Genomic DNA, 16,511 nt, shown 5'->3' with positions numbered 1-16,511 from the left:
AGCAAATATTCATAAATGAGGTTGCGAAAGAATTCCAGGAAAAAGACCCGTTTATTGCTTTGAGTTACAAGAATCACGCTTCTAGCGCACACAGGATGGTTTGCGCTACCACCAGCCACCGTGGGGAGTAAAGAAAAGGGGCCCAAGAGCATGGTGGCAGAGGCTGTGGGAAAACAATTTATTTTCAAGTTTGGTGCGTGCCGATCAGGTTGGACAAAGCATCTCGGCAAGCTGCTGCGGCACGGCTAAGGCATCCATAAAGCGCTCAACGGAGCTGTCCTCCAGTGAACTGATCAGTCATATCCAAAGTAATTGTTGCACTCCACTTGCAAGGGGACTGCTGGACTGCATTCAAAGAAATTCCTCGTCCAGTTCTTGCACGATGGCCTCACGAAGCGCCAAGCCTGCAAAGAGATGCATGATGTCATGGTAAGTTGAATTATGGCCATCACAGAACAAAAACAAAAATGATTAAATAACACAGAATTTTGTGAAACACAGTCATCGTGAAGACACTAGCAACATATTTTACAGGATAATTTTAATTTATTCTTAAGAACCAGCACCACATTAGTTGCACAAAGTGCAATGTAATTTACTAAACTTCCCTTATACCAAATGGTTTAATTTAGTTTAATGCTTCGTGTCGCACTCCCAGTAAATATATTCAATGCGAGATAAGCAAATTAATGTGATATTGAAAACAGATTAATGTATTATTTTGTTTTAATATAACTCGTATCTCTAAATTGCGAGGTAATTTTTTATTCCAGTAAACATGCACAGGTTGTAGCGTCTCTCCCACATGGACGTCAAAACAACATTTTTGATTAGTTTTATTTAATGGGGTTAAAAATGCGGCTTGCGATTTTTGACGAAATACGCTGAACGCAAGGAACTCAGGGCACCTTTGTTTTACCTTAGTTGCTTCGCATGCATGCTATAGTTGGATTCGAAACTGCAACTTGAAAACCACACAAAAATACTAGTCTTATAGTCCAGAGTAATGCCCTTTTTCATTGCGAGAGAACGTGGGCAAAAGCTTTAACCAGTAATTGCGGATTTTCTATTGAGTCTGCAAGAGTAGACGGCAAAAAGAAACACTACGGAAGTATTACACATATCCTTACCAACTAGTCTGCAGTGGAAAATTAATTAAGCGGTTCTGATTTCCGTCGTGCATAAGCGGTAAAGGACATATTCCCGAATGCATCCTATCTCAAGTCATATGAGTTCAAACCCGCTGTTAGCCAAAGTAGTGAATCTTTAGTGAGTTCATCTCACCAAAGACGAAAAATTAAATTCTCACCATTCGGCCACAATTCCACTGCGCACGACGTCAAGCAAGCCATTTCGCAATGAGTGTGGGTACACAGAAGTCGTCCTCGTGCTTTTTGGCTCGCTCTCTTCTCTTGCCTAAAAAATAAAGGCGCATGTAGTCAAAGCAACATTTACTACAAAAACCACTTTAACTTCCAGAGGTATATCAAGGTAAAAGAGTTTTAGTACTTACAAAAGATCTTGCAGGCGGTACGAACAGCGTCGGAGCTCTCCTAATATATGAGTGTGGCTTTTCGCGTGCATGCATTTTCCTCGCGTTGGTTGTGCACGTGGTTGAGCTCCGCAGTGCAGTCAAGAATGTCTTATTCCAAGACGAGCAGTGGAGACGATGGTGTGTGTGTGTGGGGGGGGGGGGGGGGGTTGGCTGGAGGGGAGAGAGTAATTTTCCTTTACACAGGTTTTGTGGTTCCGAGAAAAGTCCTCGAGCTGAAAGGTGGAGACAGGGAGGTGGGGGAACAGCGAAGCGCGTAGCTGCGTGCGAGGGAAAACAGGTTTGAGAAAGTGACAACCAAAAAGAAAAAATAGCGCTTCGCGGGGTGGGGGGTTAGCCCGCTCCCTGGAAAAGGGCACGGCCGGGAGAACAGGTGGGGAGATATTGGACTTGAAGACTTGAAAGAGAGAGGGAAAGAGGCCAAAACACGTGAAAAGGGTTTGGAATTTTTGGAGAATGAGTCACATGGCCACAGGCAGTACAGAAAGCAATATCTACAAGAGAGAAGTGGATGGGAAACACGGAAGCGTCAAAGTATTGCTACAAAGCTGCAGCAAAAGCCTGAAAATTTTGAAGTGAAAAACTTCGAGCTTCAAGATGCATTTCGCCAAAACGACTTGAGACACTCGCGTATTTTGTGGGGCCGTATGATGTGGCTTCTGTTAGTTCAAGATAGCTTAAAATGTTACCACATAACAAAAATATAAAGCAAAAAAAATATCCAAGCAGAATGCGCGCTCTTTCATAGTTTCATGTACCGTACATGCGCCAAACAAGCTAGGTTAACATGCGTCTAACGCCAGTTGTCAGTCGATTTATTCAGTGGTCGTCGAAGAATCCTCAAATTGTTTGTTGGGGTGGAAGTTTCGCGCAAAAAAAGCAAAAACAAACAAAGGCATGTTGAATTGTGGTTCGCAACTACTTTCGATGGTTTTCATCAATAAAGGTGATGTTCGAAAGAAAAAAAAAACCTGCGAGTAAATATGCAAAGACGTGAGCAAGAGCTATATAGCCCCCAATGCAAATTACGCAAGAGAAGAATAAAATGGTCAAAAACAACAATTTCCAACACAACGATTTGCAGAAAAGGAAGGAAATAGCAAATCAGAAAACACGGGAAAGGCGCGATCACAGGGCAAGACGTAGGGAAGCGTAGGAATCGCTTAGCACGTGTCCGCGTGCGTTTATGAAGCACCCGCCTAATATTTCACGAGCGCAACGCATAATTCGAAATTACGAGGCGACTGCTTCGTTTCTGGACGTTGCCAAAACTGAGCACAATTTCGGTTTAGCGAATGCACTTGCGCTAATCTATTACGTTTGTATCGCGATCTCCCTGAAGCAGACACCAGCTGCGTACTGCGGCAGTGAATTCCTAGAGCGAATAAAAAAAAAGTGATTTTTTATTCCAAAAATTTAATCAAATGAAACTTATTTGATTTTTGTTGAAGGCACCTGTTGACAATTTTTGTTGAAGGCGTGTCGGGTGTAATCAGAACGTTAATTCTGATCAACAGGACTTCGATCGCAATTCTCCTAAACGTATTATTGCTGCTCACTGCGCAACCAGAGCGCAGCTTTTCCAACGGAAGCATGGGTAGCTTTGCTCACAAACTGCAAAAGTGTTCGGTTAAAATATAATAATAAATAAAACCAAATCTTTGAACTCGCATGTTTTAGCGCGTTCGAAAATTATGAACTGCCGATATGGTACTCGACAATAAAAATAATTTTGAACCCATTTTAATGGATGACACAATGTTTACCAACGTTTGCCAGTATACTTTGAACACTGGATAAGCGGTGGCAATCCTAGGCCAATATAGCCAGCTCCCGGAAATGGCATAGCCAATTCTGGCAAAGAGTGGAACAACACTGGCTAACATGGCCCATGATAGCCAGGATTCGATGATGGCACAGCCAGCAATGGCAAACAGTGGGGCAATCCTGGCTAACCTGGCCCATGATAGCCAGGATCTAATTATGGCTCAGCCAATACTGGTAAAGCATTGGACAACCAGGGCCATTGTTGGATGTGCTAAGGAGTGGCACAACCAATATCGGATGCTCACTGGCAACTCTGGGCCTAGTTAGGGCCACGCTTTGCCAGTGGATTTCCAATATTGGCCCGCTGCCGTGTGCTACCTGGGAACGCCCGAAGTAGACGCCCACCTCCTCAGACTATGGGAAGCAAGACGCAGTCTCACCAAAAGATGGCGGAAGCAAAAACACAACAGGAAACTAAAACTAAAGATAGCAGAAATTACGGCAAAGGCGGAAGAATATGCGATGCAACTCGCGAAACAAAATTGGGAACAACTCAGCGACTCGCTTAAGGGAACTCTAGGCACGGCCAGAACCTGGAATCTCTTAAGAGCACTAATCGATCCGACCAAAATAAAATCAGAAAACAATAAAGCCATCCACAGGTTCATCCACTCCTTCGAGGGATCAGACATCACCCTACTGGAGAAGGCACGAGAAAAATGTTTTTGGCGATCACAACCCCCCGCGATACCAAGGAACGTATCGAGGAGCCGAAAACGAGAAACTCGACCGCCCCATAACTGTGGAAGAGGTTTACGCGACCATAAGAAACACCACCAGAAACACGGCAGCCGGAGCGGACAGAATCGACAACGCCCTAATCCGCAACCTGAGCGACGACCTCATACAAGAGCTCGTCAGCTTTCTTAACAAACATTGGGAGGTGGAGACGGTTCCCGAAGATTGGGAACACGCCGAAGTAATAATGATACCTAAACCTGGTAAAAAGCTATAATTTGAAAACCTCAGGCCCATATCACTCACGTCGTGCCTTGGCAAACATTACGAACGGGTGGTAACTTTAAGACGGCAAAATTACATGGAAGATAACGACTGTGTACCACATACAATGTTCGGCTTCAGAGCAAAGCTCTCGACGCAGGACGTTCTCCTCCAAATACAAGATGTCCTGCGAAACGTACCTCGGACGGGAGAAAATGTCATAATGGCCCTGGACATCAAGGGGGCATTCGATAACGTCAGCCACGAAGCGATCCTTAGGGGTCTAGACAAGCTGGATTGCGGACGCAGAATCCACGGCTTCGTCAAAGCCTTCCTGTCCGACAGAACTGCCACCATCGGCATAGGAGACCTTCGATCGGACAAAATTCGCACTCCAAACAAGGGAACACCCTAAGGGTCAGTTATCTCCCCCCTACTCTTCAACATAGCTATGATAGGCCTAGCTCGAAAACTAGAGAACATCGAAGGCATCAGGCATGCAATGTATGCTGACGATATAACAGTCTGGACAAAAACGGGCTGTCTCGGAGAGAAGGAAGAAAGGCTACAGCAAGCGGCCTCTTGTGTAGAGCAATACTTCGCAGAAAGAGGACTCGCATGCTCGACCGAGAAATCGGAACTGCTGAGAGTCTGGAGAGGCAAGCAAAACCGGACCGTCCCAACCAACGAGGACCTAGAACTCAACGTCTACCTAGACGGGACACCCATACCCGAAAAGACAACAATAAGAATTAAAGGCATGTGGGTTCAGTCCAACCAGCGCATGTACTCACACTTTTACCCTGCTCAAAGCAACACTACAAGTCGCACGCATGATCACCCGCATCACCAACAGGCGACATGGCTTGCGTGAAGAGGACACACTCAAACTAGTCAGAAGCCTTGTAGTTAGTCGAATCACGTACAGCCTACCCTACCAGTGCCTCAAAAACGAAATACAACAAGCGGATGCTCTGCTACGCAAAGCGTATAAGACAGCGCTCCGACTTCCGCGCAACACGTCAACAGAAAAACTCATGGCCCTGGGATTACATAACACCTTTGAGGAGCTACGAGAGGCGCAGCTTGAGTCGCAAAAACTCAGGCTGTTGCAGACAACGACTGGAAGATCGCTCCTGCAGAGGCTCGGATACCGCGAGCAGATGCGAGAAATGACGAGGACGGCAACGATCCCCGACGAGCTTCGCAAGACCCTCAAGGTAGCGCCAATACCGAAAAACATGGATCCCAACCTCCATCGAGGCAGAAGAGAAGCGAGGGCCGAATTCATCGAAAAAAACATACGCTCCTCAAGCCACGACCGTGTATGCAGACGCGTCTTGGATAGGAGGAGACACCAAAATCGCTGTGGCGGCGGTGGTCGATTCGTCTTTACGCGAAATGACCAGCGCGTCTCTCCGAGGCTGCACAGCTGCAGAGTCCGAGGAAGTAGCCGTTGCTCTAGCGGTGGCGGAGGGCTATAGAACCGGGCGGTCGCTAGCAATACTCACGGACTCTCAAACAGCCTGCCGAAATTACATGAGTGGCAGGATAGGTCGTCACGCGCTCCGTATACTCCTCGCAGCTAGCGACAGAATTAAAAACCAGGAAGAACAAAGCGACAAGATCCCACACAAAATTGTGCGGGTACCGTGGCACACGGGGGTGGCAGGGAACCAAGAGGCCGACAGGATAGCTCGAGGATACATTACTTTCCGAGCATCCGACGAGCCCGCGGAACTCGCGCCAGCACCCAGGGATTATTCGGCCATACTACAAAACTACAAAGGCAGAAGAATGCGATATCCCCCACCGCACAAATCTCTCAGCAGAGAGGAAGCTGCCACTTGGACACAATTACAAACAGGCTCTTTCCCAAACCTACATATACTAAACAAAATGCACCCTACCATATACGTGGACAAATGCCCCTGGTGCGACGAAAAACCTACTCTCTATGACATCACATGGGCCTGCCAAAACATAGACGTGGTCCCCAAAATACAAAACCCGAGTGCAGAGCAGTGGGAGACTCTGCTGTCCAGCGACCGCTATGAAGACCGAGAAGGTCTGGTACAGCGAGCTCAACGGGCGGCAGTGGCCAGAGGAGCCCTGGACTGAGGGCAACCGACCACTGATTAGAGGCGGACGACTTCGACAGAGAAGACTCCTGGTTATAGAATCAAGGAGAAAACGTCTCTGAAGATGCCCCCTACCCCCAGGAAAAAGGACTAGAGTAAAATAAAGTTTTTCCTTCCTTCCTTCCTTCCTTCCTTCCTTCCTTCCTTCCTTCCTTCCTTCCTTCCTTCCTTCCTTCCTTCCTTCCTTCCTTCCTTCCTTCCTTCCTTCCTTCCTTCCTTCCTTCCTTCCTTCCTTCCTTTAAGAAAGCAGCCACTGAGGACCGCCTGCTTGCTGCAGAAGCCATTCTAGAAAAACTACTGACCCGTCAACGAAACTCTACCTCGAGTTCCTTGAGTACGTGCTGCCTTTTTTCACTAACCTAAATAAGGAAACGCAGTCGGAAGAAACCAGAATCCACGTGCTCCATGAAAATGTTTCGGCCATGCTCAAATGCATACTCGAACGCTACATCAAGCGAGACTACTTGGAGGCCACGCCGTTGTCCGATGTGCGGTACAAGGACCCAGCCAGGTTCCTGCCATTGGACGAAATTTACCTCGGAACAAAGCCAACTGCCGCACTAGCCGGCAACACACGCGGCTTCAACGACAACCAGGTTCACAACTTTAGGCTGCGGTGTTTAGAGTTTTTTACTGAAGCAGTTGATCAGATCTACCTGCGGTTACCCAGCAAACCAAAAACCTCTCAGAGACGTCTAGCTAGACGTCTCTGAGAGGTTTTTGGTTTGCTCGGTACCCATGAGAAGTGAACAGATGAAAAGCCTTCGAGCCCTGGACCCGAAAGTTGTCGCGGGCAAGACAGTACCATCAATCGCGTCGCTTGCGGTCTCCTTTCCCCTGATCATAAAAGAAAACGAAATCAACGAACTGTACAGAGAATGGCGACTTCTCCGCAACATGGAGCTGAGCGACCACGCTGACTTGTCTGCGAGCCACTTCTGGCACAAAGTGTCTCAAATGAAAAAAGGAGACGGATCACAAGAGTACCCGCTGCTGTCAAGTTTTATGAAGAACCTTTTGTGCCTACCACACTCCAGCGCTGCTGTCGAACGTGTATTTTCGCAAGTCAACCTGTTGAAAACAAAACAGAGAAACAGGCTGTCAAAGGACGCTTTGTGCGGCTTGCTGCACGCAAAAAAAAAAACCTTGATGGACAGCTGCTGTTACAACTTCAAGATCACTCCTCATTTGAAGAGGATTTGAAGAGGAAGAGGAACAAAGAGATGAAGGTTGTGTGCGCGTCTTAACTCGTTATTTGTGTACCACATAATATCCTAGAGAAGAAAGCTTTCTCTACGCATCAGCATCGACACTGCACGCGTGTTTACGTTATCTCTGCATACAGTATCATTTGTGTCTTAAGTGTTTTTGTGTAATTGAAAAAAGTGCTTCAGTGCAGGGTCTTGAAAAAAGAAAGAACCACAATTGATGGCATTCTCCGCGTATGCTAACCACTTTGTTTCAACGTTCTGTGCAATAACAAAAAAATATATATTTTTAGTTGTGAGGAATCATTTTCAGTTTTTGTAATTACCAACCCTACATCTGTATCATTGCTGTATAACTATATCAAGGTTTCATTTTTGAGATATGTCAGTTTCTCGTGATGTCATTTCTTTCACATTTTACGACCTTTATTGCGACTATGATTAATAAAGAACTGTGCGGCGAGATAGTCATTTCCCCGCTTCTGAGCGTTCTGTATGAGGCGAGAAGGGGACTTTCACGAATTCAAACATTTCCGTCTTTTTGTCTGCCTCTTGAAGCAACGCTTAATGTTGTCTGAATGAAATAGTTTGATGTGTTTACGGAACTTTGCAGACGATGCCAGCTGTGTGAATTTGTGATCAACTGCATTTATTTTCAAAGGGCTGCATGGGTTCTTTGCGCGTAAAGATAAGCCTGCTGAAGGAGCAGCTCAAAAGCCAGTGCCATGAAACGGGAGTCGTCTGCTCGAAGTTCACTTGAGATTGAGGGGAGTCGGCAGAGTGTCGTTGCTCTCCATCTCTCTAGTAACCATACGTGTCTGTCAAAGCTGGCGCCGTCTATGTAAGGTAAATCTATAAAAGATAAAGGAAAACGCTACAATTGCGGTTAATACGCTTTTATTTATCTCTGACAAAATGTATAACAAATGGACGAAGGAGTGAACTGCGCTGAGACTTTGTTAAAGCTGAAATGGGCACATTAAAGGGACAGTGAGGCGAGCTCTATTAATACTTTTTTAAAGCAAAATCAGATAGCTCGACATTTCATGGCTTCGTTGCCACTTGGCCGGCAGCGAAAGAGGCATTTATTTCTAAGAAATTTGGATTAGAAGTTGAAAAAGTTTTTCCCGCTGCTGATTCAAACTTGGGACTCTCTTATGACGACACAGGACTAAGTGATGTGAAACATGACGTGAAACATGACGTAACGCCAACACCGTGATTTCTGGCGGCTAGCGGTGCGGCCTAGCAGCAGCCGAAATGAAAGCTACCGCCGGCCGCACGTTGAAGGCATCTATCGGCTATTGCGGCCGTCGCTACCGTCGCTTCGTTTACGTTTGCACCGGCGTTTTGCCAGCGTTACGATGGATCCCGTTCTCGAAGTCGTCAACGAAGTTCTCGCAAATAGGCGCCTTTAGCATACCGTGTATCTTGTTACCGGTAGCGGAGTACCGGGAGCCCGCCTACCGCCGGTGAGCAGGAGCTGATTGGTCCCGATGCTGCTGGCGCGCGCGTAGCTGCCGGGTACGTGGCGCCATCTGGCGACATCAAGGAAATTTGTGCATGCATTGGCTGCGAGCGGGCTACCGGAACACAGGTACCGGTAACGGGAACACGGTACACGGTATGCTAAAAGTGTCTAATCACTTCGGCGTGCACTTCAGCGACCTCAAGCCAACAGAGCGTCAAGTAGTTGGAAGTTGACTGGCACAATCGGCAACGTTTCGCCGGGCCAGCGTACGAAGACTCAAGATGCTCTTTACACTGCAAACTGCCTGGTACGATCACCGAAAATCGTGCCGTCATAGTTTTTCATCGATCGTGGCGATCATCTGACGAACGTCAACAGGTTCCTTCAAAAGTTAACTAGCATTTGGAGCGGCACTTGGAGTTCCTCTGCTGTTCCGCGCTTGTAAATCGAGGCGCGTCAAAACCATGCGGGCATGCAGAGCGCAGAGACGCGAAGCGCCATGATATACCGAAACTCATCTGGCCGCCTGTGGCGCCGCTAAGTATTGATTTTCTTCGCTTACAACATTCAGGTGGCCTTTTGTCGGTCTTCGTGTGATAAAAGCGCACTATTGGTTGCAAAACAAAACTTACTTCAGTATTCAACCGCGCAGCCTTCCTTTGTCAGCCTCAGTGATTCGTGGCGTCTCGTGTCCCAGTGTTGCTAGAACCATTCGTTCTAGCAACACTGTTTTGTTCAATGACGTCATCACGCTTGTACTTGCGAGTTTGGCCTGTGGCGGCGATACTTGTATTTTGGTTCTTGCTCTTTTCTACGTTACAAGAGCTTTGTTGTCAGTATGAGTGGCGTTTTTGTAATCAGGAGCGGGTAATTTATCGATACACACCAACTTCAGTTTCTCCTCAGTGTCCCTTTAACAACTATACAAATGTAGGCTAGGGATTTTCCTTCAATCTAGGGATTTTTGGGGACGGGGGTTCAATCTAGGGAAAGAACGTTGACCTGAGTTGGCATCACTGGTGGAGCGGCTGTCCCTTCAGAACGGTGAGAAATCCTGACGTACCGCTCTTTGTAAGGCGTGAAGCAACGCAGCTGTGAATCAGCGACAATTGAGATACGTATTTGTATCCTTGGTTAGCCATGGAAAAAGTTTATTTAGAGTTACTATCAGCCTTTTCTTTTCTTCAGTGTTTTCCACTGACAGTAGGCAGGAGCCTGAATTTCGATCCACGTGCCTTATCTTACCAGACCTACAAGACCTACAGACTGCAAAGGTCATCCCTATCCACAAATCGGGTGACAAACTTTGTGTAAACAACTACAGGCCAGTTTCACTCCTGTGTACCTCGGGTAAGGTTATGGAACATTTCATTTTCAAGCACTTGATTTCTTTTCTAGAAAGCAGTAACTTCTTTTCTAGTAACCAGCATGGGTTTCGGCGGGGCCTGTCCACCGTAACACAACTAATTCACACAACCAATGAACTTTTGGCATGCATTGATCAGGGTGGGCAAGTAGATGCAATATTTCTCAACTTTGCGAAGGCCTTTGATCGTGTTTCGCACCGTAATCTAATAATAAAACTCAAACATCTATTACAAAATCACCGTCTTGTTCAATGGCTCGATTCCTACCTCTCTGAACGGCACCAGTACGTCCAGATCTCAGGTTCCAATTCTATGCCAGCTCCAGTTCTCTCAGGAGTACTCCAGGGCTCCGTTCTCGGTCCACTATGGTTCCTTATTTACTTAAACGACTTAAACTTCGACTCCCCTGTACGGTGCCGTTTTTTCGCTGACGACTGCGTTGTATATCTGCCTATTCAAAATGCGGAGGATCACCATGTGCTGAATGACTACCTTTCAGAGGTCTCAGGGTGGTGCCTAGTCTGGCAAGGTAAATACAAGGGGGGGGGGGGGGGGGTACTGCGCACAAAAACACATGGACCAGAAGATAACACAACAAGCGCAGACTCGCGACTAACTTTATTTGAAAAAACGACACTCCTTTTATAGTTTCAAACTGTCACGTGATGTGACAGTTTGAAACTATAAAAGGAGTGTCGTTTTTTTCAAATAAAGCTAGTCGCAAGTCTGCGCTTGTTGTGTCATCTTCTCGTCCGTGTCTTTTTGTGCGCAGTAACCCCACTTGTATTTACCATGACTGACCGACTAGCCCAACAACGTACGCTCTTGAACTAGTCTGGCAAATCTCACTAAACACATCTAAGTGCTCAAAAATGACATTTACGCGTAAAAAGTGCGCTCTTAATTACACATACACAATTAACGGTGCAGCTGTCTCCCCCGTAAACGAATACAAATACTTGGGGGTTGTATTCAATAGTAACTTGAGTTGGAGTTCGCACATCGGGCATATAGTCTCAAAGGCGTCCAACAGGCTTTGGCTGTTAAGAAATCGTCTGAGGCACTGCACATCTAAAACTAAATTAGCAGCTTACACTGCACTCGTACGGCCATTACTGGAATACGCAGATGTGGTTTGGGATCCGCACACCCAAGTAGATGTACAGCGCATTGAAGGCGTTCAAAAGAAGGCGCTTAGATTTATCTACAACGCATATGGAAGGCACGTTTCGGTTACTAATCTATGGAGACAATCTAAACTGCAGACACTTCAATCTCGTCGCAAGTTGCACCGTCTAAAAATGTTGCATGGGGTTGTTAATAACTTAACAAACATTCATTTTGAGACCTACATGGCATACAACACTTCACGACCAACGCGCAATAAACACAATTTGACAATCATGGTGCCACGGTGCCGAACGAAAGCGTATCAGTTTTCTTTTTTTCCAAGAACGATATTGGAATGGAACGGGCTTCCGTGTGACGTGGTCCGTTTGACAGATCAGAAGTCTTTTTTTATCTGCTCTCATATCGTCATTTTAAGCGCAGTGTATTCATTCATGCTCTTTTGTTTGCTTTCTTTTGTATTTTTAGGTAACCGAGTGCATTTAACCTTGCTCTTTGTGTTTCTATAAAACCCTGTGTGTTAACTTTTGCATCTTTATTCGCATTTTTACTTGCTTTGTTTCGTCGCGATGTACGATGTATCCTTGTACCGCTCCTGCCTTGGCCACCAAATGGAGGCTGGCAGTATTGAATAAATAAATAAATAAATAGGGCCTGGATAGGAATGGGTATATGCAGCATAATACGGGAATAAAAGGAAAGATAAAAACAGAATAAACGTGCAAACAACAAACACTGCGAAAATACAATAATAGGAGCGGTTTCGTACAGCGTGGTATTAGAACGGTAGAAAACCGCGGAACAAAACAGAGCATAACCCTTCACTTAAGTCTGTGTAATACATCCTAAAATGACAACGGAAAAGAACCGAAAGTGGAATACACTGCAACCAAAACAGTGCAAGGTAGCTCGATACCCAGCACATCAGCATCCCATTTTAGACAGATCCAATAACAATAATAAGAACACTTCACGGCTGTCCTCCGTTCCTGCTTGTTCGCGCGGGTTGTTCTATTCACGTGGTGTTAGTAGAAAAAATGAAAATTTAAAGCAATTCGTTGAAAACAGTCTCTTGGACAGTCCTAGAATGCTCATTCCGCGTTATACATGACGCAGTTTCATTGTTGTGTTGCATTTGTCTGCGAATATTTTGTCATTCTTAAAGGGATACTGAGGCGGTTTTCGAATCAGCAAACTTTTTAGGGTTTTGAAGTAGTGTCATTGCTGATCACGTCTGTGAAATTGTTTTTTTCGTTTTTGGCTAAAACAGTGGCGCAATCAGCAATTAAAAACGCGATGTTTAAATCTCCCGCGCGAGCGCATGAGAGGAGAACAGAGGAGCCAGGGATACTTCAGCGCGCGTTTTTTTTGTTCGTGCTGCATGCGTTGTTCCTCGTACAGCGTGCGTTGTGACGTACAAAGCGTGTCCGCCGACCTTGAGAATCAGGTTCAACACGAGGTACTACTCTGCGTTCGTGTCCACGAACAACCACGGCCGCGACTGTGTCGTCGTTTGCCACTGTTTTCCGCAAGATCATAAGCTCGCAGCGCAAGCGCTCGCTGCTGTGACAAGGAAGAATTCGAGCCGACCGAAGCAAGCCTACTGTGCTCGAAGCACTTTCGTAAGAGCGGCTACATGCTGCAGAGCTTGTCCCTAATGGGATCTCTGGAGATTTCTGTCGAAAAGGCGCGGCTGAACCATGACACAGTTCCTTCAATTTTCTCGCGCATGAGAGGCGTGTCACCATTCCGAAGAAGTGCCTCTTCTAAAAGTAGAAACATGCTCACTTAGCCCCTGCAGAAACCTTATAGAGGCTCAAGCATGTGTCGCTCTCCTCAGCTTAGGTGCGGCCAGACCACCTGAGGCGTGCTCAGCAAGGGTCGGTTAGTGATTTTATACTCGATTCGACGTGTCCAAGCAAGGAAGCAAGTAAAGCAAAGCACAATAAAGCAAAGCAAGCAAGCATCGAAGCTCTTCATATGCGGCATCTTGTTTAATCGTAGCTAAGCGATTAAAATGAAAGCGTTCGACGTTCTGATTTTGGATGCAAATTTAAGAGAGAAATGAATACCAACCAAGTTTCTGCAAAAAAAAAACACCATGTTTCGCAACCTTACTCGGTTTCTTCATCAAGTTGTGGCAGCGGGCGAGTTGCAGCTAGCTTGGCTTTTAAACACACATATAGTTGGCCACTACTTCACTGAACCTAAACTGCAAATCTAGGAAGGGCGAACGTTTCCGAGGCAGCGATTAATATTTTCTGGCATCTGCTGAACGCGCCACGAGTGAAGCAGCAGCCTTGTGCGCGTATTTGGCGTGGTTTCCAGCGCACAATGATTGCGTCACTATCCTGTGGTCACGTGCTTCGCAGTGCTTGGCCATTGCGCTTCGCTCATTTTGACATCAACTTTGTGCTGCTTCATCGTTTCCTTGAAATACTTTCTTGCCCCAACCTAACGCCGGGTACTGAGAAGAGAATTTTTTCTACACAGCGCTTTGGGCCTTTTCCTTAGGATGACGCTCTTCCGGGCGAGCCAGGAGGCGTCCGGTGGTGGCAATTGACTTGAGTATTGTTTGCACTCCTTCCTTTCCGAGAATACGAGCCGAAGTTGTGCTGGCACCTTTTACGCATGGTCTGCATACGCGTCTTTCACGCTGGCGTATGCTTGTGCTAGGCGTAGAATTTTTTGCTTGTGTCTGTTTTGCTATCAGGTGATACATGGAATGAACAAACTGTAGTATCCTTTTTCTTTGGAGGTCAGTAAAAAAATAGTCGCCATATTCGTTTTTACAACACCACGGAAAGCTGCGATTTGCACTCAACGCAGCGCCGGATCCGCATCGGCAGCTTCTCCAGTCCTCAAAGTGTCGTCACGACCTCTGTTGACCAATCACGGTCGGCGGCGCGCCGCGCGGCGTGCCCCGCGGCACAGGCCGCATATTTCTGCTAAAAAAGGCAGTTCGCGCTTGTTTTTGCCTTATTTGGATGCAATATTCCAGTAGACAGCATGAAAAACTATAGGACGCGGCTGCCAGCCTGATTTTCAAAAAAAGTGCTTCAGTCTCCCTTTAATGTAATAAAACAGATTCAACCTTTTTATTGTCCTTCTAACCCCTAAGAGAGGTAAGTCGGCTCGAATATCATCAGCCTGACTGCGCCCACTGCAGGGCAAAGGCCTCTCCTATGTCTCTCTCCCATTAGCCCTGTCCTTTGCGAGTTGCGGCCACCGTATCCCCTGCCTCCGATACTTAGAAAAGACGAAACTCAGTGCACGTCTTCGCATATTCTCCGGTTTAGATGTCAGCAGTGCTGCCAACCATAGGAATTTTTCCATAGATCTAGAGAATTTGGACCTTGTTTAGGGGAAAAGGGATTTCTTGTATAATCTAAGGAAATTTGTTTTGCTCAGAGAGTTCTTTTTTTCTCTCTCAAATTATGAAGACAGTACAAGCTTTTCATTGCTTTTGCTCTACAACTGACGGAGGCCCATACAACACCGCCGCGTGCTCGAGTAAAGCCTGTTTCACATGAGGGAAAAAATTCAGTTAATTCCACATGCCGATGCGTGTTTACTAATATCTTCCGTACAGTGAAAAAAAAAAAGAGACGATATAGAGCCTTTGATTTGTAATTTACAAAGAGCGCTACGGTTTATATCTTCTGGTTTTCTTTAGAAGTTCTTCATTTTAGATCCTTCATTTCAAATTTACAGCTAATTAGCTTACAAACGTCTGGTAATAGGGTAGCTGCATGATAAAACTTGCTACTGAACTGCGCCTAAGTAAGGATTTTTTCACAATTGAGCACTATTTTTCGTATCTAGGGAAATCTAGGGAATTTTTGGTTGCAAACTGGGAGAGAAGCGGCTCTGGAGGTTAGCAGCACTGGATGTCAGGGACGTAGTGTTTAGGTTTATGGGGATTTTAACGTGCCACAGCGACTCAGGCTATGAGGGGCTCCGTAGTGATGTGCTGCGGAAATTTCGACAACGTGGGGTTCTTAACGTGCACTAACATCGCTCAGTACACAGACTTCTATAAAATTTCACCTCCGTCGAAATGCGACAGCCGTAGCCGGGATCGAACCCGCGTCTTTCGGGTCAAGAGCCGAACGCCATAACCACTGAGCCACCGCGGCGGCCGTGCTATCAATCCGTAAGCTAATAGTTTTATCTCTGATGTGGCAAGTCAAAGTCTTAAGTGTCCGAATTTTTTATTTGCTTCACCTATTAAGCTGTCTATATGCATAGCCCAACTAAGTTGCGTAGTTATTGTAATACTTAAGTAATTATATTCCATGACCTTCGATAAAGCGTGGTTCCGTAACGCGTAGCTATATTGCAGAGGTTCGCGTTTATGGGAAGTTGCCATAAATACTGTTTTCATCAAGTTCAAGGACATTTGCCAGTCATTACAGCAATCTTTTATTCTTGTTAATTGTCGTTAAGTCTCATCTGTTCGGCTACTGATTTCACTTCAGTATAAATAGCGCAGTCGTCAGCAAAGGGTCTTTCGGGTCAGCAGCCAAGCGCCATAGTCAACAGACAGCCCAAAGCGGCGAGAGAGACACCACAGGAGGACGAGAGACCCCGGGAAGAAATGGATGGTCCGATGTCGATGGTCGTAAATCGCCGTCTGCTTCACTTGGGATGCGGAGAGACGGGTGTGAGCAACTTGGCGCGCCGTTGCGGCGCGTTTAATGGCCTACTGTGCGTACTCTGTCGGTGTAGCAACGACGGGCGGTAAAAACGTGTCCACAGCCAAGTGAGGATGGCGTCCGAACAAAGATAGAAAGGAGAAAAACCTGAGTGTCGTGGCATGTCAAGGGAGAAAACCATCCAAAAAAAAAAAACGAAAACACAGGAGGAGAACGA

General features: G+C 46.2%; 2 protein-coding genes across 2 annotated transcripts in view; both read left to right on the top strand.

The window, feature by feature from the left end:
• The window catches only part of LOC149367496 (uncharacterized), a 200,006-nt gene that overhangs the window by 94,679 nt on the left and 88,816 nt on the right, over positions 1 to 16,511 (top strand). The gene's annotated exons all lie outside the window — the stretch shown is intronic.
• On the top strand, positions 6,885 to 8,590 carry LOC149367497 (uncharacterized). The gene is made up of 2 exons (XM_089574479.1): positions 6,885 to 7,138; positions 7,209 to 8,590. Exons 1-2 carry the CDS (start codon positions 6,885 to 6,887, stop codon positions 7,663 to 7,665), a joined length of 711 nt encoding a protein of 236 aa, XP_089430605.1. The 3' UTR covers positions 7,666 to 8,590.

The sequence above is a fragment of the Amblyomma mixtum genome, chromosome 1, assembly GCF_055824585.1.
Source record: "Amblyomma mixtum isolate Tamu chromosome 1, ASM5582458v1, whole genome shotgun sequence".
NCBI lineage: Eukaryota > Metazoa > Arthropoda > Arachnida > Ixodida > Ixodidae > Amblyomma > Amblyomma mixtum.
This window is presented reverse-complemented; position numbering and strand designations above follow the sequence as displayed.

Excerpts from the sequence above, each read along its gene's own strand:
- LOC149367497 (XM_089574479.1), top strand. The coding sequence starts at position 6,885 with ATGCTCAAATGCATACTCGAACGCTACATCAAGCGAGACTACTTGGAG. Across the intron at positions 7,139-7,208 it reads CTGCGGTTACCCAGCAAACC|TGAACAGATGAAAAGCCTTC; the intron begins AAAAACCTCTCA and ends ACCCATGAGAAG.